The 24321-nt window shown below is 48.4% G+C and overlaps 1 protein-coding gene across 1 annotated transcript; it reads left to right on the top strand.

Annotated features, from left to right (window-relative positions):
• The first annotated feature begins 4427 nt into the window (after positions 1-4427).
• On the top strand, positions 4428-23430 carry LOC142187820 (cytochrome c oxidase subunit 6A, mitochondrial-like). Its single transcript, XM_075261644.1, has 3 exons — positions 4428-4596; positions 20848-20990; positions 23259-23430. Exons 1-3 carry the CDS (start codon positions 4512-4514, stop codon positions 23352-23354), a joined length of 324 nt encoding a protein of 107 aa, XP_075117745.1. The 5' UTR covers positions 4428-4511; the 3' UTR covers positions 23355-23430.
• The last annotated feature ends 891 nt before the right edge of the window (positions 23431-24321 follow it).

The raw sequence follows: 24321 nt of genomic DNA, 5'->3' as shown, positions 1-24321 counted from the left end.
AGCACCCCAGGATGGCGCCCTCTGCTGTATGTCAGAATAGCACCCCAGGATGGCGCCCTCTGCTGTATGTCAGAATAGCACCCCAGGATGGCGCCCTCTGCCCTATGTCAGAATAGCACCCCAGGATGGCGCCCCCTGCTGTATGTCAGAATAGCACCCCAGGATGGCGCCCTCTGCTGTATGTCAGAATAGCACCCCAGGATGGCGCCCTCTGCTGTATGTCAGAATAGCACCCCAGGATGGCGCCCTCTGCTGTATGCCAGAATAGCACCCCAGGATGGCGCCCTCTGCAGTATGTCAGAATAGCACCCCCAGGATGGCGCCCTCTGCAGTATGTCAGAATAGCACCCCAGGATGGCGCCCTCTGCCGTATGTCAGAATAGCACCCCAGCATGGCGCCCTCTGCCGTATGTCAGAATAGCACCCCAGGATGGCGCCCTCTGCAGTATGTCAGAATAGCACCCCAGGATGGCGCCCTCTGCAGTATGTCAGAATAGCACCCCAGGATAGCGCCCTCTGCTGTATGCCAGAATAGCACCCCAGGATGGCGCCCTCTGCAGTATGTCAGAATAGCACCCCAGGATGGCGCCCTCTGCAGTATGTCAGAATAGCACCCCAGGATGGCGCCCTCTGCAGTATGTCAGAATAGCACCCCAGGATGGCGCCCTCTGCCCTATGTCAGAATAGCACCCCAGGATGGCGCCCTCTGCCGTATGTCAGAATAGCACCCCAGGATGGCGCCCTCTGCAGTATGTCAGAATAGCACCCCAGGATGGCGCCCTCTGCCCTATGTCAGAATAGCACCCCAGGATGGCGCCCACTGCCGTATGTCAGAATAGCACCCCAGGATGGCGCCCTCTGCAGTATGTCAGAATAGCACCCCAGGATGGCGCCCTCTGCAGTATGTCAGAATAGCACCCCAGGATGGCGCCCTCTGCCCTATGTCAGAATAGCACCCCAGGATGGCGCCCACTGCCGTATGTCAGAATAGCACCCCAGGATGGCGCCCTCTGCTGTATGCCAGAATAGCACCCCAGGATGGCGCCCTTTGCAGTATGTCAGAATAGCACCCCAGGATGGAGCCCTCTGCTGTATGTCAGAATAGCACCCCAGGATGGCGCCCTCTGCTGTATGCCAGAATAGCACCCCAGGATGGCGCCCTCTGCTGTATGTCAGAATAGCACCCCCAGGATGGCGCCCTCTGCTGTATGTCAGAATAGCACCCCAGGATGGCGCCCCCTGCCGTATGTCAGAATAGCACCCCAGGATGGCGCCCTCTGCTGTATGTCAGAATAGCACCCCAGGATGGCGCCCTCTGCTGTATGTCAGAATAGCACCCCAGGATGGCGCCCTCTGCTGTATGCCAGAATAGCACCCCAGGATGGCGCCCTCTGCTGTATGTCAGAATAGCACCCCAGGATGGCGCCCTCTGCTGTATGTCAGAATAGCACCCCAGGATGGCGCCCCCTGCTGTATGTCAGAATAGCACCCCAGGATGGCGCCCTCTGCTGTATGTCAGAATAGCACCCCAGGATGGCGCCCTCTGCTGTATGTCAGAATAGCACCCCAGGATGGCGCCCTCTGCTGTATGCCAGAATAGCACCCCAGGATGGCGCCCTCTGCTGTATGCCAGAATAGCACCCCAGGATGGCGCCCTCTGCTGTATGCCAGAATAGCACCCCAGGATGGCGCCCTCTGCTGTATGCCAGAATAGCACCCCAGGATGGCGCCCTCTGCTGTATGTCAGAATAGCACCCCAGGATGGCGTCCTCTGCTGTATGTCAGAATAGCACCCCAGGATGGCGCCCTCTGCTGTATGTCAGAATAGCACCCCAGGATGGCGCCCTCTGCTGTATGCCAGAATAGCACCCCAGGATGGCGCCCTCTGCAGTATGTCAGAATAGCACCCCAGGATGGCGCCCTCTGCTGTATGCCAGAATAGCACCCCAGGATGGCGCCCTCTGCTGTATGTCAGAATAGCACCCCAGGATGGCGCCCCCTGCCGTATGTCAGAATAGCACCCCAGGATGGCGCCCTCTGCTGTATGTCAGAATAGCACCCCAGGATGGCGCCCCCTGCCGTATGTCAGAATAGCACCCCAGGATGGCGCCCTCTGCTGTATGTCAGAATAGCACCCCAGGATGGCGCCCCCTGCTGTATGTCAGAATAGCACCCCAGGATGGCGCCCTCTGCTGTATGTCAGAATAGCACCCCAGGATGGCGCCCTCTGCTGTATGTCAGAATAGCACCCCAGGATGGCGCCCTCTGCTGTATGCCAGAATAGCACCCCAGGATGGCGCCCTCTGCTGTATGCCAGAATAGCACCCCAGGATGGCGCCCTCTGCAGTATGTCAGAATAGCACCCCAGGATGGCGCCCCCTGCTGTATGCCAGAATAGCACCCCAGGATGGCGCCCTCTGCTGTATGTCAGAATAGCACCCCAGGATGGCGCCCTCTGCCGTATGTCAGAATAGCACCCCAGGATGGCGCCCTCTGCTGTATGTCAGAATAGCACCCCAGGATGGCGCCCTCTGCTGTATGTCAGAATAGCACCCCAGGATGGCGCCCTCTGCTGTATGTCAGAATAGCACCCCAGGATGGCGCCCTCTGCTGTATGTCAGAATAGCACCCCAGGATGGCGCCCTCTGCTGTATGTCAGAATAGCACCCCCAGGATGGCGCCCTCTGCTGTATGTCAGAATAGCACCCCAGGATGGCGCCCCCTGCCGTATGTCAGAATAGCACCCCAGGATGGCGCCCTCTGCTGTATGTCAGAATAGCACCCCAGGATGGCGCCCTCTGCTGTATGTCAGAATAGCACCCCAGGATGGCGCCCCCTGCTGTATGTCAGAATAGCACCCCAGGATGGCGCCCTCTGCTGTATGCCAGAATAGCACCCCAGGATGGCGCCCTCTGCTGTATGTCAGAATAGCACCCCAGGATGGCGCCCTCTGCTGTATGTCAGAATAGCACCCCAGGATGGCGCCCTCTGCTGTATGTCAGAATAGCACCCCAGGATGGCGCCCTCTGCTGTATGCCAGAATAGCACCCCCAGGATGGCGCCCCCTGCTCTATGTCAGAATAGCACCCCAGGATGGCGCCCTCTGCAGTATGTCAGAATAGCACCCCAGGATGGCGCCCTCTGCTGTATGCCAGAATAGCACCCCAGGATGGCGCCCTCTGCTGTATGTCAGAATAGCACCCCAGGATGGCGCCCTCTGCTGTATGTCAGAATAGCACCCCAGGATGGCGCCCTCTGCTGTATGTCAGAATAGCACCCCAGGATGGCGCCCCCTGCTGTATGCCAGAATAGCACCCCCAGGATGGCGCCCTCTGCAGTATGTCAGAATAGCACCCCAGGATGGCGCCCTCTGCAGTATGTCAGAATAGCACCCCAGGATGGCGCCCTCTGCTGTATGCCAGAATAGCACCCCAGGATGGCGCCCTCTGCTGTATGTCAGAATAGCACCCCAGGATGGCGCCCCCTGCCGTATGTCAGAATAGCACCCCAGGATGGCGCCCTCTGCCGTATGTCAGAATAGCACCCCAGGATGGCGCCCTCTGCTGTATGCCAGAATAGCACCCCAGGATGGCGCCCTCTGCTGTATGTCAGAATAGCACCCCAGGATGGCGCCCTCTGCTGTATGTCAGAATAGCACCCCAGGATGGCGCCCCCTGCTGTATGCCAGAATAGCACCCCAGGATGGCGCCCTCTGCTGTATGTCAGAATAGCACCCCAGGATGGCGCCCTCTGCTGTATGTCAGAATAGCACCCCAGGATGGCGCCCTCTGCTGTATGCCAGAATAGCACCCCAGGATGGCGCCCTCTGCTGTATGCCAGAATAGCACCCCAGGATGGCGCCCTCTGCAGTATGTCAGAATAGCACCCCAGGATGGCGCCCCCTGCTGTATGCCAGAATAGCACCCCAGGATGGCGCCCTCTGCTGTATGTCAGAATAGCACCCCAGGATGGCGCCCTCTGCCGTATGTCAGAATAGCACCCCAGGATGGCGCCCTCTGCTGTATGTCAGAATAGCACCCCAGGATGGCGCCCTCTGCTGTATGTCAGAATAGCACCCCAGGATGGCGCCCTCTGCTGTATGTCAGAATAGCACCCCAGGATGGCGCCCTCTGAATGTCCTTCCTGATTGCACAACGTCACGATTACACTGGAAATACATGAGGACCAGAGATGAAGAAATGTCCGGTTACTTCAAAGACTGTGCAGACACAGGAGCGCAGTACACGCACATATATGAAGGAGGAGCAGTGTATGCACATATATGACGGGCGGGGGGGGGGGGGGGGGGTCAGTGTGTGCACACGTATGAAGGCCAGGGTGCCTCCAGACGCTCTGAAGGATGGTCACAGCTGGAGACTTGGCTGGGGCCCAGGACATGACTCTTGGCCTCAGCCCCGAGCTGGAGCAGTTTATTACAAGATCCAGTGACCTTCACGGACAGTGCACACAAAACCCCAACAAGATCTGCAGCATTAAATTTGGGGATCACCATGGCAAATCCAGGGGCTCGTCTAACCCTACAGATATTTAGAAGACACATGACAATGGGATCCCAGGAACATGGGCCCGGGGGTGGTGAGTAAAGGGCAAGGTGACCCCAAAATCCTGCACCCCCTTATTTCTAAAGCCCTGTACTTTCACTGCTGATAACAGATAGTAATAGATTGTATTCTCCTGTCCTACAGTCGGCCTCTAATCTCCTGACATGGCTGATAACAGATAGTAATAGATTGTATTCCCCTGTCCTACAGTCGGCCTCTCCTCTCCTGACATGGCTGATAACAGATAGTAATAGATTGTATTCCCCTGTCCTACAGTCGGCCTCTAATCTCCTGACATGACTGATAACAGATAGTAATAGATTGTATTCCCCTGTCCTACAGTCGGCCTCTCCTGACATGGCTGATAACAGATAGTAATAGATTGTATTCCCCTGTCCTACAGTCGGCCTCTCCTCTCCTGACATGGCTGATAACAGATAGTAATAGATTGTATTCTCCTGTCCTACAGTCAGCCTCTCCTGACATGGCTGATAACAGATAGTAATAGATTGTATTCTCCTGTCCTACAGTCGGCCTCTCCTCTCCTGACATGGCTGATAACAGATAGTAATAGATTGTATTCTCCTGTCCTACAGTCGGCCTCTCCTCTCCTGACATGGCTGATAACAGATAGTAATAGATTGTATTCTCCTGTCTTGCAGTCGGCCTCTAATCTCCTGACATGACTGATAACAGATAGTAATAGATTGTATTCCCCTCTCCTACAGTCGGCCTCTCCTGACATGGCTGATAACAGATAGTAATAGATTGTATTCCCCTGTCCTACAGTCGGCCTCTCCTCTCCTGACATGGCTGATAACAGATAGTAATAGATTGTATTCTCCTGTCCTACAGTCAGCCTCTCCTGACATGGCTGATAACAGATAGTAATAGATTGTATTCTCCTGTCCTACAGTCGGCCTCTCCTCTCCTGACATGGCTGATAACAGATAGTAATAGATTGTATTCTCCTGTCTTGCAGTCGGCCTCTAATCTCCTGACATGACTGATAACAGATAGTAATAGATTGTATTCCCCTCTCCTACAGTCGGCCTCTCCTGACATGGCTGATAACAGATAGTAATAGATTGTATTCCCCTATCCTACAGTCGGCCTCTCCTCTCCTGACATGGCTGATAACAGATAGTAATAGATTGTATTCCCCTGTCCTACAGTCGGCCTCTCCTCTCCTGACATGGCTGATAACAGATAGTAATAGATTGTATTCCCCTGTCCTACAGTCGGCCTCTCCTGACATGGCTGATAACAGATAGTAATAGATTGTATCCCCTGTCCTACAGTCGGCCTCTCCTGACATGGCTGATAACAGATAGTAATAGACTGTATTCCCCTGTCCTACAGTCGGCCTCTCCTCTCCTGACATGGCTGATAACAGATAGTAATAGATTGTATTCCCCTATCCTACAGTCGGCCTCTCCTCTCCTGACATGGCTGATAACAGATAGTAATAGATTGTATTCCCCTGTCCTACAGTCGGCCTCTCCTCTCCTGACATGGCTGATACCAGATAGTAATAGATTGTATTCTCCTGTCCTACAGTCGGCCTCTCCTCTCCTGACATGGCTGATAACAGATAGTAATAGATTGTATTCTCCTGTCCTACAGTCGGCCTCTCCTCTCCTGACATGGCTGATAACAGATAGTAATAGATTGTATTCCCCTGTCCTACAGTCGGCCTCTCCTCTCCTGACATGGCTGATAACAGATAGTAATAGATTGTATTCTCCTGTTCCTACAGTCGGCCTCTCCTCTCCTGACATGGCTGATAACAGATAGTAATAGATTGTATTCTCCTGTCCTACAGTCGGCCTCTCCTCTCCTAACATGGCTGATAACAGATAGTAATAGATTGTATTCCCCTGTCCTACAGTCGGCCTCTCCTCTCCTGACATGGCTGATAACAGATAGTAATAGATTGTATTCCCCTGTCCTACAGTCAGCCTCTCTTCTCCTGACATGGCTGATAACAGATAGTAATAGATTGTATTCTCCTGTCCTACAGTCGGCCTCTCCTCTCCTGACATGGCTGATAACAGATAGTAATAGATTGTATTCTCCTGTCCTACAGTCGGCCTCTCCTCTCCTGACATGGCTGATAACAGATAGTAATAGATTGTATTCCCCTGTCCTACAGTCGGCCTCTCCTGACATGGCTGATAACAGATAGTAATAGATTGTATTCCCCTGTCCTACAGTCGGCCTCTCCTCTCCTGACATGGCTGATAACAGATAGTAATAGATTGTATTCTCCTGTCCTACAGTCGGCCTCTCCTCTCCTGACATGGCTGATACCAGATAGTAATAGATTGTATTCTCCTGTCCTACAGTCGGCCTCTCCTCTCCTGACATGGCTGATAACAGATAGTAATAGATTGTATTCTCCTGTCCTACAGTCGGCCTCTCCTGACATGGCTGATAACAGATAGTAATAGATTGTATTCTCCTGTCCTACAGTCGGCCTCTCCCCTCCTGACATGGCTGATAACAGATAGTAATAGATTGTATTCCCCTGTCCTACAGTTGGCCTCTCCTCTCCTGACGTGGCTGATAACAGATAGTAATAGATTGTATTCTCCTGTCCTACAGTCGGCCTCTCCTGACATGGCTGATAACAGATAGTAATAGATTGTATTCCCCTGTCCTACAGTCGGCCTCTCCTCTCCTGACATGGCTGATAACAGATAGTAATAGATTGTATTCCCCTGTCCTACAGTCAGCCTCTCCCCTCCTGACATGGCTGATAACAGATAGTAATAGATTGTATTCTCCTGTCCTACAGTCGGCCTCTCCTCTCCTGACATGGCTGATAACAGATAGTAATAGATTGTATTCTCCTGTCCTACAGTCGGCCTCTCCTCTCCTGACATGGCTGATAACAGATAGTAATAGATTGTATTCCCCTGTCCTACAGTCGGCCTCTCCTCTCCTGACATGGCTGATAACAGATAGTAATAGATTGTATTCTCCTGTCCTACAGTCGGCCTCTCCTCTCCTGACATGGCTGATAACAGATAGTAATAGATTGTATTCTCCTGTTCCTACAGTCGGCCTCTCCTCTCCTGACATGGCTGATAACAGATAGTAATAGATTGTATTCCCCTGTCCTACAGTCGGCCTCTCCTCTCCTGACATGGCTGATAACAGATAGTAATAGATTGTATTCTCCTGTCCTACAGTCGGCCTCTCCTCTCCTAACATGGCTGATAACAGATAGTAATAGATTGTATTCCCCTGTCCTACAGTCGGCCTCTCCTCTCCTGACATGGCTGATAACAGATAGTAATAGATTGTATTCTCCTGTGCTACAGTCAGCCTCTCTTCTCCTGAGATGGCTGATAACAGATAGTAATAGATTGTATTCTCCTGTCCTACAGTCGGCCTCTCCTCTCCTGACATGGCTGATAACAGATAGTAATAGATTGTATTCCCCTGTCCTACAGTCGGCCTCTCCTCTCCTGACATGGCTGATACCAGATAGTAATAGATTGTATTCCCCTGTCCTACAGTCGGCCTCTCCTCTCCTGACATGGCTGATAACAGATAGTAATAGATTGTATTCTCCTGTCCTACAGTCGGCCTCTCCTCTCCTGACGTGGCTGATACCAGATAGTAATAGATTGTATTCTCCTGTCCTACAGTCGGCCTCTCCTGACATGGCTGATAACAGATAGTAATAGATTGTATTCTCCTGTCCTACAGTCGGCCTCTCCTCTCCTGACATGGCTGATAACAGATAGTAATAGATTGTATTCTCCTGTCCTACAGTCGGCCTCTCCTCTCCTGACATGGCTGATAACAGATAGCAATAGATTGTATTCTCCTGTCCTACAGTCGGCCTCTCCTCTCCTGACATGGCTGATAACAGATAGTAATAGATTGTATTCTCCTGTCCTACAGTCGGCCTCTCCTCTACTGACATGGCTGATAACAGATAGTAATAGATTGTATTCTCCTGTCCTACAGTCGGCCTCTCCTGACATGGCTGATAACAGATAGTAATAGATTGTATTCCCCTGTCCTACAGTCGGCCTCTCCTCTCCTGACATGGCTGATAACAGATAGTAATAGATTGTATTCCCCTGTCCTACAGTCGGCCTCTCCTCTCCTGACATGGCTGATAACAGATAGTAATAGATTGTATTCTCCTGTCCTACAGTCGGCCTCTCCTCTCCTGACATGGCTGATACCAGATAGTAATAGATTGTATTCTCCTGTCCTACAGTCGGCCTCTCCTCTCCTGACATGGCTGATAACAGATAGTAATAGATTGTATTCCCCTGTCCTACAGTCGGCCTCTCCTGACATGGCTGATAACAGATAGTAATAGATTGTATTCTCCTGTCCTACAGTCGGCCTCTCCCCTCCTGACATGGCTGATAACAGATAGTAATAGATTGTATTCCCCTGTCCTACAGTTGGCCTCTCCTCTCCTGACGTGGCTGATAACAGATAGTAATAGATTGTATTCCCCTGTCCTACAGTCGCCTCTCCTCTCCTGACATGGCTGATAACAGATAGTAATAGATTGTATTCCCCTGTCCTACAGTCGGCCTCTCCTCTCCTGACATGGCTGATAACAGATAGTAATAGATTGTATTCCCCTGTCCTACAGTCAGCCTCTCCCCTCCTGACATGGCTGATAACAGATAGTAATAGATTGTATTCTCCTGTCCTACAGTCGGCCTCTCCTCTCCTGACATGGCTGATAACAGATAGTAATAGATTGTATTCCCCTGTCCTACAGTCGGCCTCTCCTCTCCTGACATGGCTGATAACAGATAGTAATAGATTGTATTCCCCTGTCCTACAGTCGGCCTCTCCTCTCCTGACATGGCTGATAACAGATAGTAATAGATTGTATTCTCCTGTCCTACAGTCGGCCTCTCCTCTCATGACATGGCTGATAACAGATAGTAATAGATTGTATTCCCCTGTTCTACAGTCGGCCTCTCCTCTCCTGACATGGCTGATAACAGATAGCAATAGATTGTATTCTCCTGTCCTACAGTTGGCCTCTCCTCTCCTGACATGGCTGATAACAGATAGTAATAGATTGTATTCTCCTGTCCTACAGTCGGCCTCTCCTCTCATGACATGGCTGATAACAGATAGTAATAGATTGTATTCCCCTGTCCTACAGTCGGCCTCTCCTGACATGGCTGATACCAGATAATAATAGATTGTATTCCCCTGTCCTACAGTCGGCCTCTCCTCTCCTGACATGGCTGATACCAGATAGTAATAGATTGTATTCTCCTGTCCTACAGTCGGCCTCTCCTCTCCTGACATGGCTGATAACAGATAGTAATAGATTGTATTCTCCTGTCCTACAGTCGGCCTCTCCTCTCCTGACATGGCTGATAACAGATAGTAATAGATTGTATTCTCCTGTTCCTACAGTCGGCCTCTCCTCTCCTGACATGGCTGATAACAGATAGTAATAGATTGTATTCCCCTGTCCTACAGTCGGCCTCTCCTCTCCTGACATGGCTGATAACATATAGTAATAGATTGTATTCCCCTGTCCTACAGTCGGCCTCTCCTCTCCTGACATGGCTGATAACAGATAGTAATAGATTGTATTCCCCTGTTCCTACAGTCGGCCTCTCCTCTCCTGACATGGTTGATAACAGATAGTAATAGATTGTATTCCCCTGTCCTACAGTCGGCCTCTCCTCTCCTGACATGGCTGATAACAGATAGTAATAGATTGTATTCTCCTGTCCTACAGTCGGCCTCTCCTCTCCTGACATGGCTGATAACAGATAGTAATAGATTGTATTCCCCTGTCCTACAGTCGGCCTCTCCTGACATGGCTGATAACAGATAGTAATAGATTGTATTCCCCTGTCCTACAGTCGGCCTCTCCTCTCCTGACATGGCTGATAACAGATAGTAATAGATTGTATTCTCCTGTCCTACAGTCGGCCTCTCCTCTCCTGACATGGCTGATAACAGATAGTAATAGATTGTATTCCCCTGTCCTACAGTCGGCCTCTCCTGACATGGCTGATAACAGATAGTAATAGATTGTATTCCCCTGTCCTACAGTCGGCCTCTCCTGACATGGCTGATAACAGATAGTAATAGATTGTATTCCCCTGTCCTACAGTCGGCCTCTCCTGACATGGCTGATAACAGATAGTAATAGATTGTATTCCCCTGTCCTACAGTCGGCCTCTCCTGACATGGCTGATAACAGATAGTAATAGATTGTATTCCCCTGTCCTACAGTCGGCCTCTCCTCTCCTGACATGGCTGATAACAGATAGTAATAGATTGTATTCCCCTGTCCTACAGTCGGCCTCTCCCCTCCTGACATGGCTGATAACAGATAGTAATAGATTGTATTCTCCTGTCCTACAGTCGGCCTCTCCTCTCCTGACATGGCTGATAACAGATAGTAATAGATTGTATTCCCCTGTCCTACAGTCGGCCTCTCCTGACATGGCTGATAAAAGATAGTAATAGATTGTATTCCCCTGTCCTACAGTCGGCCTCTCCTGACATGGCTGATAACAGATAGTAATAGATTGTATTCCCCTGTCCTACAGTCGGCCTCTCTTCTCCTGACATGGCTGATAACAGATAGTAATAGATTGTATTCTCCTGTCCTACAGTCGGCCTCTCCTCTCCTGACATGGCTGATAACAGATAGTAATAGATTGTATTCTCCTGTCCTACAGTCGGCCTCTCCTCTCCTGACATGGCTGATAACAGATAGTAATAGATTGTATTCTCCTGTCCTACAGTCGGCCTCTCCTCTCCTGACATGGCTGATAACAGATAGTAATAGATTGTATTCTCCTGTCCTACAGTCGGCCTCTCCTCTCCTGACATGGCTGATAACAGATAGTAATAGATTGTATTCCCCTGTCCTACAGTCGGCCTCTCCTCTCCTGACATGGCTGATAACAGATAGTAATAGATTGTATTCTCCTGTCCTACAGTCGGCCTCTCCTCCCCTGACATGGCTGATAACAGATAGTAATAGATTGTATTCCCCTGTCCTACAGTCGGCCTCTCCTCTCCTGACATGGCTGATAACAGATAGTAATAGACTGTATTCCCCTGTCCTACAGTCGGCCTCTCCTCTCCTGACGTGGCTGATAACAGATAGTAATAGATTGTATTCTCCTGTCCTACAGTCGGCCTCTCCTCTCCTGACATGGCTGATACCAGATAGTAATAGATTGTATTCCCCTGTCCTACAGTCGGCCTCTCCTCTCCTGACATGGCTGATAACAGATAGTAATAGATTGTATTCCCCTGTCCTACAGTCGGCCTTTCCTCTCCTGACATGGCTGATACCAGATAGTAATAGATTGTATTCTCCTGTCCTACAGTCGGCCTCTCCTCTCCTGACATGGCTGATAACAGATAGTAATAGATTGTATTCCCCTGTCCTACAGTCGGCCTCTCCTGACATGGCTGATAACAGATAGTAATAGATTGTATTCTCCTGTCCTACAGTCGGCCTCTCCTGACATGGCTGATAACAGATAGTAATAGATTGTATTCTCCTGTCCTACAGTCGGCCTCTCCTCTCCTGACATGGCTGATAACAGATAGCAATAGATTGTATTCTCCTGTCTTGCAGTCGGCCTCTCCTCTCCTGACATGGCTGATAACAGATAGTAATAGATTGTATTCTCCTGTCCTACAGTCGGCCTCTCCTGACAATGCTGATAACAGATAGCAATAGATTGTATTCTCCTGTCTTGCAGTCGGCCTCTCCTCTCCTGACATGGCTGATAACAGATAGTAATAGATTGTATTCCCCTGTCCTACAGTCGGCCTCTCCTGACACGGCTGATAACAGATAGTAATAGATTGTATTCTCCTGTCCTACAGTCGGCCTCTCCTCTCCTGACATGGCTGATAACAGATAGTAATAGATTGTATTCTCCTGTCCTACAGTCGGCCTCTCCTCTCCTGACATGGCTGATAACAGATAGTAATAGATTGTATTCCCCTGTCCTACAGTCGGCCTCTCCTGACATGGCTGATAAAAGATAGTAATAGATTGTATTCCCCTGTCCTACAGTCGGCCTCTCCTGACATGGCTGATAACAGATAGTAATAGATTGTATTCCCCTGTCCTACAGTCGGCCTCTCCTCTCCTGACATGGCTGATAACAGATAGTAATAGATTGTATTCTCCTGTCCTACAGTCGGCCTCTCCTCTCCTGACATGGCTGATAACAGATAGTAATAGATTGTATTCTCCTGTCCTACAGTCGGCCTCTCCTCTCCTGACATGGCTGATAACAGATAGTAATAGATTGTATTCTCCTGTCCTACAGTCGGCCTCTCCTCTCCTGACATGGCTGATACCAGATAGTAATAGATTGTATTCCCCTGTCCTACAGTCGGCCTCTCCTCTCCTGACATGGCTGATAACAGATAGTAATAGATTGTATTCCCCTGTCCTACAGTCGGCCTCTCCTCTCCTGACATGGCTGATACCAGATAGTAATAGATTGTATTCTCCTGTCCTACAGTCGGCCTCTCCTCTCCTGACATGGCTGATAACAGATAGTAATAGATTGTATTCTCCTGTCCTACAGTCGGCCTCTCCTCTCCTGACATGGCTGATAACAGATAGTAATAGATTGTATTCCCCTGTCCTACAGTCGGCCTCTCCTGACATGGCTGATAACAGATAGTAATAGATTGTATTCTCCTGTCCTACAGTCGGCCTCTCCTCTCCTGACATGGCTGATAACAGATAGTAATAGATTGTATTCTCCTGTCCTACAGTCGGCCTCTCCTCTTCTGACATGGCTGATAACAGATAGTAATAGATTGTATTCCCCTGTCCTACAGTCGGCCTCTCCTGACATGGCTGATAACAGATAGTAATAGATTGTATTCTCCTGTCCTACAGTCGGCCTCTCCTGACATGGCTGATAACAGATAGTAATAGATTGTATTCTCCTGTCCTACAGTCGGCCTCTCCTGACATGGCTGATAACAGATAGTAATAGATTGTATTCTCCTGTCCTACAGTCGGCCTCTCCTGACATGGCTGATAACAGATAGTAATAGATTGTATTCTCCTGTCTTGCAGTCGGCCTCTCCTCTCCTGACATGGCTGATAACAGATAGTAATAGATTGTATTCCCCTGTCCTACAGTCGGCCTCTCCTGACACGGCTGATAACAGATAGTAATAGATTGTATTCTCCTGTCCTACAGTCGGCCTCTCCTCTCCTGACATGGCTGATAACAGATAGCAATAGATTGTATTCTCCTGTCTTGCAGTCGGCCTCTCCTCTCCTGACATGGCTGATAACAGATAGTAATAGATTGTATTCCCCTGTCCTACAGTCGGCTTCTCCTCTCCTGACATGGCTGATAACAGATAGTAATAGATTGTATTCTCCTGTCCTACAGTCGGCCTCTCCTCTCCTGACATGGCTGATAACAGATAGTAATAGATTGTATTCTCCTGTCCTACAGTCGGCCTCTCCTCTCCTGACATGGCTGATAACAGATAGTAATAGATTGTATTCCCCTGTCCTACAGTCGGCCTCTCCTGACATGGCTGATAACAGATAGTAATAGATTGTATTCCCCTGTCCTACAGTCGGCCTCTCCTCTCCTGACATGGCTGATAACAGATAGTAATAGATTGTATTCTCCTGTCCTACAGTCGGCCTCTCCTCTCCTGACATGGCTGATAACAGATAGTAATAGATTGTATTCCCCTGTCCTACAGTCGGCCTCTCCTCTCCTGACGTGGCTGATAACAGATAGTAATAGATTGTATTCCCCTGTCCTACAGTCGGCCTCTCCTGACATGGCTGATACCAGATAGTAATAGATTGTATTCTCCTGTCCTACAGTCGGCCTCTCCTGACATGGCTGATACCAGATAGTAATAGATTGTATTCTCCTGTCCTACAGTCGGCCTCTCCTCTCCTGACATGGCTGATAACAGATAGTAATAGATTGTATTCTCCTGTCCTACAGTCGGCCTCTCCTCTCCTGACATGGCTGATACCAGATAGTAATAGATTGTATTCTCCTGTCCTACAGTCGGCCTCTCCTCTCCTGACATGGCTGATAACAGATAGTAATAGATTGTATTCCCCTGTCCTACAGTCGGCCTCTCCTGACATGGCTGATAACAGATAGTAATAGATTGTATTCTCCTGTCCTACAGTCGGCCTCTCCCCTCCTGACATGGCTGATAACAGATAGTAATAGATTGTATTCCCCTGTCCTACAGTTGGCCTCTCCTCTCCTGACGTGGCTGATAACAGATAGTAATAGATTGTATTCCCCTGTCCTACAGTCGCCTCTCCTCTCCTGACATGGCTGATAACAGATAGTAATAGATTGTATTCCCCTGTCCTACAGTCGGCCTCTCCTCTCCTGACATGGCTGATAACAGATAGTAATAGATTGTATTCCCCTGTCCTACAGTCAGCCTCTCCCCTCCTGACATGGCTGATAACAGATAGTAATAGATTGTATTCTCCTGTCCTACAGTCGGCCTCTCCTCTCCTGACATGGCTGATAACAGATAGTAATAGATTGTATTCCCCTGTCCTACAGTCGGCCTCTCCTCTCCTGACATGGCTGATAACAGATAGTAATAGATTGTATTCCCCTGTCCTACAGTCGGCCTCTCCTCTCCTGACATGGCTGATAACAGATAGTAATAGATTGTATTCTCCTGTCCTACAGTCGGCCTCTCCTCTCATGACATGGCTGATAACAGATAGTAATAGATTGTATTCCCCTGTTCTACAGTCGGCCTCTCCTCTCCTGACATGGCTGATAACAGATAGCAATAGATTGTATTCTCCTGTCCTACAGTTGGCCTCTCCTCTCCTGACATGGCTGATAACAGATAGTAATAGATTGTATTCTCCTGTCCTACAGTCGGCCTCTCCTCTCATGACATGGCTGATAACAGATAGTAATAGATTGTATTCCCCTGTCCTACAGTCGGCCTCTCCTGACATGGCTGATACCAGATAATAATAGATTGTATTCCCCTGTCCTACAGTCGGCCTCTCCTCTCCTGACATGGCTGATACCAGATAGTAATAGATTGTATTCTCCTGTCCTACAGTCGGCCTCTCCTCTCCTGACATGGCTGATAACAGATAGTAATAGATTGTATTCTCCTGTCCTACAGTCGGCCTCTCCTCTCCTGACATGGCTGATAACAGATAGTAATAGATTGTATTCTCCTGTTCCTACAGTCGGCCTCTCCTCTCCTGACATGGCTGATAACAGATAGTAATAGATTGTATTCCCCTGTCCTACAGTCGGCCTCTCCTCTCCTGACATGGCTGATAACATATAGTAATAGATTGTATTCCCCTGTCCTACAGTCGGCCTCTCCTCTCCTGACATGGCTGATAACAGATAGTAATAGATTGTATTCCCCTGTTCCTACAGTCGGCCTCTCCTCTCCTGACATGGTTGATAACAGATAGTAATAGATTGTATTCCCCTGTCCTACAGTCGGCCTCTCCTCTCCTGACATGGCTGATAACAGATAGTAATAGATTGTATTCTCCTGTCCTACAGTCGGCCTCTCCTCTCCTGACATGGCTGATAACAGATAGTAATAGATTGTATTCCCCTGTCCTACAGTCGGCCTCTCCTGACATGGCTGATAACAGATAGTAATAGATTGTATTCCCCTGTCCTACAGTCGGCCTCTCCTCTCCTGACATGGCTGATAACAGATAGTAATAGATTGTATTCTCCTGTCCTACAGTCGGCCTCTCCTCTCCTGACATGGCTGATAACAGATAGTAATAGATTGTATTCCCCTGTCCTACAGTCGGCCTCTCCTGACATGGCTGATAACAGATAGTAATAGATTGTATTCCCCTGTCCTACAGTCGGCCTCTCCTGACATGGCTGATAACAGATAGTAATAGATTGTATTCCCCTGTCCTACAGTCGGCCTCTCCTGACATGGCTGATAACAGATAGTAATAGATTGTATTCCCCTGTCCTACAGTCGGCCTCTCCTGACATGGCTGATAACAGATAGTAATAGATTGTATTCCCCTGTCCTACAGTCGGCCTCTCCTCTCCTGACATGGCTGATAACAGATAGTAATAGATTGTATTCCCCTGTCCTACAGTCGGCCTCTCCCCTCCTGACATGGCTGATAACAGATAGTAATAGATTGTATTCTCCTGTCCTACAGTCGGCCTCTCCTCTCCTGACATGGCTGATAACAGATAGTAATAGATTGTATTCCCCTGTCCTACAGTCGGCCTCTCCTGACATGGCTGATAAAAGATAGTAATAGATTGTATTCCCCTGTCCTACAGTCGGCCTCTCCTGACATGGCTGATAACAGATAGTAATAGATTGTATTCCCCTGTCCTACAGTCGGCCTCTCTTCTCCTGACATGGCTGATAACAGATAGTAATAGATTGTATTCTCCTGTCCTACAGTCGGCCTCTCCTCTCCTGACATGGCTGATAACAGATAGTAATAGATTGTATTCTCCTGTCCTACAGTCGGCCTCTCCTCTCCTGACATGGCTGATAACAGATAGTAATAGATTGTATTCTCCTGTCCTACAGTCGGCCTCTCCTCTCCTGACATGGCTGATAACAGATAGTAATAGATTGTATTCTCCTGTCCTACAGTCGGCCTCTCCTCTCCTGACATGGCTGATAACAGATAGTAATAGATTGTATTCCCCTGTCCTACAGTCGGCCTCTCCTCTCCTGACATGGCTGATAACAGATAGTAATAGATTGTATTCTCCTGTCCTACAGTCGGCCTCTCCTCCCCTGACATGGCTGATAACAGATAGTAATAGATTGTATTCCCCTGTCCTACAGTCGGCCTCTCCTCTCCTGACATGGCTGATAACAGATAGTAATAGACTGTATTCCCCTGTCCTACAGTCGGCCTCTCCTCTCCTGACGTGGCTGATAACAGATAGTAATAGATTGTATTCTCCTGTCCTACAGTCGGCCTCTCCTCTCCTGACATGGCTGATACCAGATAGTAATAGATTGTATTCCCCTGTCCTACAGTCGGCCTCTCCTCTCCTGACATGGCTGATAACAGATAGTAATAGATTGTATTCCCCTGTCCTACAGTCGGCCTTTCCTCTCCTGACATGGCTGATACCAGATAGTAATAGATTGTATTCTCCTGTCCTACAGTCGGCCTCTCCTCTCCTGACATGGCTGATAACAGATAGTAATAGATTGTATTCCCCTGTCCTACAGTCGGCCTCTCCTGACATGGCTGATAACAGATAGTAATAGATTGTATTCTCCTGTCCTACAGTCGGCCTCTCCTGACATGGCTGATAACAGATAGTAATAGATTGTATTCTCCTGTCCTACAGTCGGCCTCTCCTCTCCTGACATGGCTGATAACAGATAGCAATAGATTGTATTCTCCTGTCTTGCAGTCGGCCTCTCCTCTCCTGACATGGCTGATAACAGATAGTAATAGATTGTATTCTCCTGTCCTACAGTCGGCCTCTCCTGACAATGCTGATAACAGATAGCAATAGATTGTATTCTCCTGTCTTGCAGTCGGCCTCTCCTCTCCTGACATGGCTGATAACAGATAGTAATAGATTGTATTCCCCTGTCCTACAGTCGGCCTCTCCTGACACGGCTGATAACAGATAGTAATAGATTGTATTCTCCTGTCCTACAGTCGGCCTCTCCTCTCCTGACATGGCTGATAACAGATAGTAATAGATTGTATTCTCCTGTCCTACAGTCGGCCTCTCCTCTCCTGACATGGCTGATAACAGATAGTAATAGATTGTATTCCCCTGTCCTACAGTCGGCCTCTCCTGACATGGCTGATAAAAGATAGTAATAGATTGTATTCCCCTGTCCTACAGTCGGCCTCTCCTGACATGGCTGATAACAGATAGTAATAGATTGTATTCCCCTGTCCTACAGTCGGCCTCTCCTCTCCTGACATGGCTGATAACAGATAGTAATAGATTGTATTCTCCTGTCCTACAGTCGGCCTCTCCTCTCCTGACATGGCTGATAACAGATAGTAATAGATTGTATTCTCCTGTCCTACAGTCGGCCTCTCCTCTCCTGACATGGCTGATAACAGATAGTAATAGATTGTATTCTCCTGTCCTACAGTCGGCCTCTCCTCTCCTGACATGGCTGATACCAGATAGTAATAGATTGTATTCCCCTGTCCTACAGTCGGCCTCTCCTCTCCTGACATGGCTGATAACAGATAGTAATAGATTGTATTCCCCTGTCCTACAGTCGGCCTCTCCTCTCCTGACATGGCTGATACCAGATAGTAATAGATTGTATTCTCCTGTCCTACAGTCGGCCTCTCCTCTCCTGACATGGCTGATAACAGATAGTAATAGATTGTATTCTCCTGTCCTACAGTCGGCCTCTCCTCTCCTGACATGGCTGATAACAGATAGTAATAGATTGTATTCCCCTGTCCTACAGTCGGCCTCTCCTGACATGGCTGATAACAGATAGTAATAGATTGTATTCTCCTGTCCTACAGTCGGCCTCTCCTCTCCTGACATGGCTGATAACAGATAGTAATAGATTGTATTCTCCTGTCCTACAGTCGGCCTCTCCTCTTCTGACATGGCTGATAACAGATAGTAATAGATTGTATTCCCCTGTCCTACAGTCGGCCTCTCCTGACATGGCTGATAACAGATAGTAATAGATTGTATTCTCCTGTCCTACAGTCGGCCTCTCCTGACATGGCTGATAACAGATAGTAATAGATTGTATTCTCCTGTCCTACAGTCGGCCTCTCCTCTCCTGACATGGCTGATAACAGATAGCAATAGATTGTATTCTCCTGTCTTGCAGTCGGCCTCTCCTCTCCTGACATGGCTGATAACAGATAGTAATAGATTGTATTCCCCTGTCCTACAGTCGGCCTCTCCTGACACGGCTGATAACAGATAGTAATAGATTGTATTCTCCTGTCCTACAGTCGGCCTCTCCTCTCCTGACATGGCTGATAACAGATAGCAATAGATTGTATTCTCCTGTCTTGCAGTCGGCCTCTCCTCTCCTGACATGGCTGATAACAGATAGTAATAGATTGTATTCCCCTGTCCTACAGTCGGCTTCTCCTCTCCTGACATGGCTGATAACAGATAGTAATAGATTGTATTCTCCTGTCCTACAGTCGGCCTCTCCTCTCCTGACATGGCTGATAACAGATAGTAATAGATTGTATTCTCCTGTCCTACAGTCGGCCTCTCCTCTCCTGACATGGCTGATAACAGATAGTAATAGATTGTATTCCCCTGTCCTACAGTCGGCCTCTCCTGACATGGCTGATAACAGATAGTAATAGATTGTATTCCCCTGTCCTACAGTCGGCCTCTCCTCTCCTGACATGGCTGATAACAGATAGTAATAGATTGTATTCTCCTGTCCTACAGTCGGCCTCTCCTCTCCTGACATGGCTGATAACAGATAGTAATAGATTGTATTCCCCTGTCCTACAGTCGGCCTCTCCTCTCCTGACGTGGCTGATAACAGATAGTAATAGATTGTATTCCCCTGTCCTACAGTCGGCCTCTCCTGACATGGCTGATACCAGATAGTAATAGATTGTATTCTCCTGTCCTACAGTCGGCCTCTCCTGACATGGCTGATACCAGATAGTAATAGATTGTATTCTCCTGTCCTACAGTCAGCCTCTCTTCTCCTGACATGGCTGATAACAGATAGTAATAGATTGTATTCTCCTGTCCTACAGTCGGCCTCTCCTCTCCTGACATGGCTGATACCAGATAGTAATAGATTGTATTCTCCTGTCCTACAGTCGGCCTCTCCTGACATGGCTGATACCAGATAATAATAGATTGTATTCCCCTGTCCTACAGTCGGCCTCTCCTGACATGGCTGATAACAGATAGTAATAGATTGTATTCCCCTGTCCTACAGTCGGCCTCTCCTCTCCTGACATGGCTGATAACAGATAGTAATAGATTGTATTCTCCTGTCCTACAGTCGGCCTCTCCTGACATGGCTGATAACTGATAGTAATAGATTGTATTCCCCTGTCCTACAGTCGGCCTCTCCTCTCCTGACATGGCTGATAACAGATAGTAATAGATTGTATTCCCCTGTCCTACAGTCGGCCTCTCCTGACATGGCTGATAACAGATAGTAATAGATTGTATCCCCTGATAGTAACACTTTATCCTCTCCGGTATTTCCGGCCTCCGCAGATTGTCAGGGAATTATTTTGGTGTTTTCCATTCTCTTCTCTCCTCAGCTCGCACATGGAAGATCCTGACGTTTGTTGTTGCCCTTCCTGGGGTCGGGGTCTGTATGTTGAACGCCTGGCTCCAGAAACAGAATCACTCGCATGCGACCCCAGAGTTCCGAGCCTATGATCACCTGCGCATCCGTACCAAAGTGAGTACAAGATCCTCACAATACGCAATAGGGCTGTAGAAGGGCTGGAGGTGACGTATCGCAGTCTGAAGCTTTGTTGTGATGTGATAGTTCTGCACATGACACTGGATCCCTCAGTAGGAGACAATCGGTATGACCACAGTCTGTATGACCACAGTCTGTATGAGCACGATCTGTATGACCACAGTCTGTATAACCACAGTCTGTATGAGCACGATCTGTATGACCACAGTCTGTATAACCACGATCTGTATGACCACAGTCTGTATGACCACAGTCTGTATAACCATGATCTGTATGACCACAGTCTGTATAACCACGATCTGTATGACCACAGTCTGTATAACCACAGTCTGTATAACCACGATCTGTATGACCACAGTCTGTATAACCACGATCTGCATGACCACAGTCTGTATAACCACGATCTGTATGACCACAGTCTGTATAACCACGATCTGTATGACCACAGTCTGTATGACCACAGTCTGTATGACCACGATCTGTATGACCACAATCTGTATGACCACAGTCTGTATGACCACGATCTGTATGACCACATTCTGTATGACCACAATCTGTATGACCACAGTCTGTATGACCATGATCTGTATGACCACAAACTGTATGACCACAGTCAGTATGACCACAAACTGTATGACCACAACCTGTATGAGCACGATCTGTATGACCACAGTTTGTATGACCATGATCTGTATGACCACGATCTGTATGACCACAGTCTATATAACCACGATCTGTATGACCACAGTCTGTATGACCACAGTCTGTATGACCACGATCTGTATGACCACAGTCTGTATAACCACGATCTGTATGACCACGATCTGTATGACCACGATCTGTATGACCACAATCTGTATGACCACGATCTGTATGACCACAGTCTGTATAACCACGATCTGTATGACCATGATCTGTATGACCACGATCTGTATGACCACAATCTGTATGACCACGATCTGTATGACCACAGTCTGTATGAGCACGATCTGTATAACCACGATCTGTATGACCACAGTCTGTATGACCACGATCTGTATGACCACAGTCTGTATGACCACAGTCTGTATGACCACGATCTGTATGACCACAGTCTGTATAACCATGATCTGTATGACCACAGTCTGTATGACCACAATCTGTATGACCACAGTCTGTATGACCATGATCTGTATGACCACAAACTGTATGACCACAGTCTGCATAACCACAGTCTGTATGACCACAGTCTGTATGACCACGATCTGTATGGCCACAGTCTATATGACCATGATCTGTATGACCACAGTCTGTATAACCACGATCTGTATAACCACGATCTGTATGACCACAGTCTATATGAGCACAGTCTGTATGACCACGATCTGTATAACCACAGTCTGTATGACCACGATCTGTATGACCACAGTCTGTATGACCACAGTCTGTATGACCACGATCTGTATGACCACAGTCTGTATAACCACGATCTGTATAACCACAGTCTGTATGACCATGATCTGTATGACCACAGTCTGTATGACCACGATCTGTATGACCACAGTCTGTATGAGCACGATCTGTATGACCACAGTCTGTATAACCACGATCTGTATGACCACAGTCTGTATAACCACGATCTGTATGACCACAGTCTGTATAACCACGATCTGTATGACCACAGTCTGTATAACCTCGATCTGTATGACCACAGTCTATATGAGCAGTCTGTATGACCACGATCTGTATGACCACAGTCTGTATGACCACAGTCTGTATGACCACGATCTGTATGACCACAGTCTGTATGATCACGATCTGTATGACCACGATCTGTATGACCACAGTCTGTATGACCACGATCTGTATGACCACGGTCTGTATGACCACGGTCTGTATGACCACAGTCTGTATGGCCACGGTCTGTATGACCACGGTCTGTATGACCACAGTCTATATGAGCAGTCTGTATGACCACGATCTGTATGACCACAGTCTGTATGACCACAGTCTGTATGACCACGATCTGTATGACCACAGTCTGTATGATCACGATCTGTATGACCACGATCTGTATGACCACAGTCTGTATGACCACGATCTGTATGACCACGGTCTGTATGACCACGGTCTGTATGACCACAGTCTGTATGGCCACGGTCTGTATGACCACGGTCTGTATGACCACAGTCTGTATGACCATAAACTGTATGATCACAATCTGTATGACCACAATCTGTATGACCACATGTTTTTTCTTTGCAGCGCTTCCCGTGGGGTGATGGGAATCACTCGCTTTTCCATAATCCACATGCCAACCCTCTTCCTTCTGGATATGAGGAGGCTGCACACAAGCACTGACGTCTCCACTGGCGCGGATCATGTAATATCATCTAATATAAATTCTATCTGCAATAAAGTGATTTAGCGCAGCGGCCGCCGTGTGGACTCATTCATGATGCCAATCTAATCCTGAAGGTGACGGCACCAATAACACCCAAGGAGTCTCCAACAGCACCCCTGAAACTGGGGGTACCCACCTGTAACCCCAGGAACCCCACCACTACCTCACACAATAGGAGCCAGGAGATACCGGCCTTCTCCTGGACATTACTGGGGCCCTCCTACCAGGTGCTGGAATTATAAGAGACCCCAGCCATATAGTCTGGGATTATAAGAGACCCCGCCCTTATAGTCTGGGATTATAAGAGACCCCGGCCATATAGTCTGGGATTATAAGAGACCCCGCCCTTATAGTCTGGGATTATAAGAGACCCCGGCCATATAGTCTGGGATTATAAGAGACCCCGCCCTTATAGTCTGGGATTATAAGAGACCCCGGCCATATAGTCTGGGATTATAAGAGACCCCGGCCATATAGTCTGGGATTATAAGAGACCGCGGCCATATAGTCTGGGATTATAAGAGACCCCGCCCTTATAGTCTGGGATTATAAGAGACCCCTCCCTTATAGTCTGGGATTATAAGAGACCGCGGCCATATAGTCTGGGATTATAAGAGACCCCGGCCATATAGTCTGGGATTATAAGAGACCGCGGCCATATAGTCTGGGATTATAAGAGACCCCGGCCATATAGTCTGGGATTATAAGAGACCGCGGCCATATAGTCTGGGATTATAAGAGACCCCGCCCTTATAGTCTGGGATTATAAGAGACCCCTCCCTTATAGTCTGGGATTATAAGAGACCGCGGCCATATAGTCTGGGATTATAAGAGACCCCGGCCATATAGTCTGGGATTATAAGAGACCGCGGCCATATAGTCTGGGATTATGAGAGACCCCGCCCTTATAGTCTGGGATTATAA

The sequence above is a fragment of the Leptodactylus fuscus genome, unplaced genomic scaffold, assembly GCF_031893055.1.
Source record: "Leptodactylus fuscus isolate aLepFus1 unplaced genomic scaffold, aLepFus1.hap2 HAP2_SCAFFOLD_244, whole genome shotgun sequence".
NCBI lineage: Eukaryota > Metazoa > Chordata > Amphibia > Anura > Leptodactylidae > Leptodactylus > Leptodactylus fuscus.
This window is presented reverse-complemented; position numbering and strand designations above follow the sequence as displayed.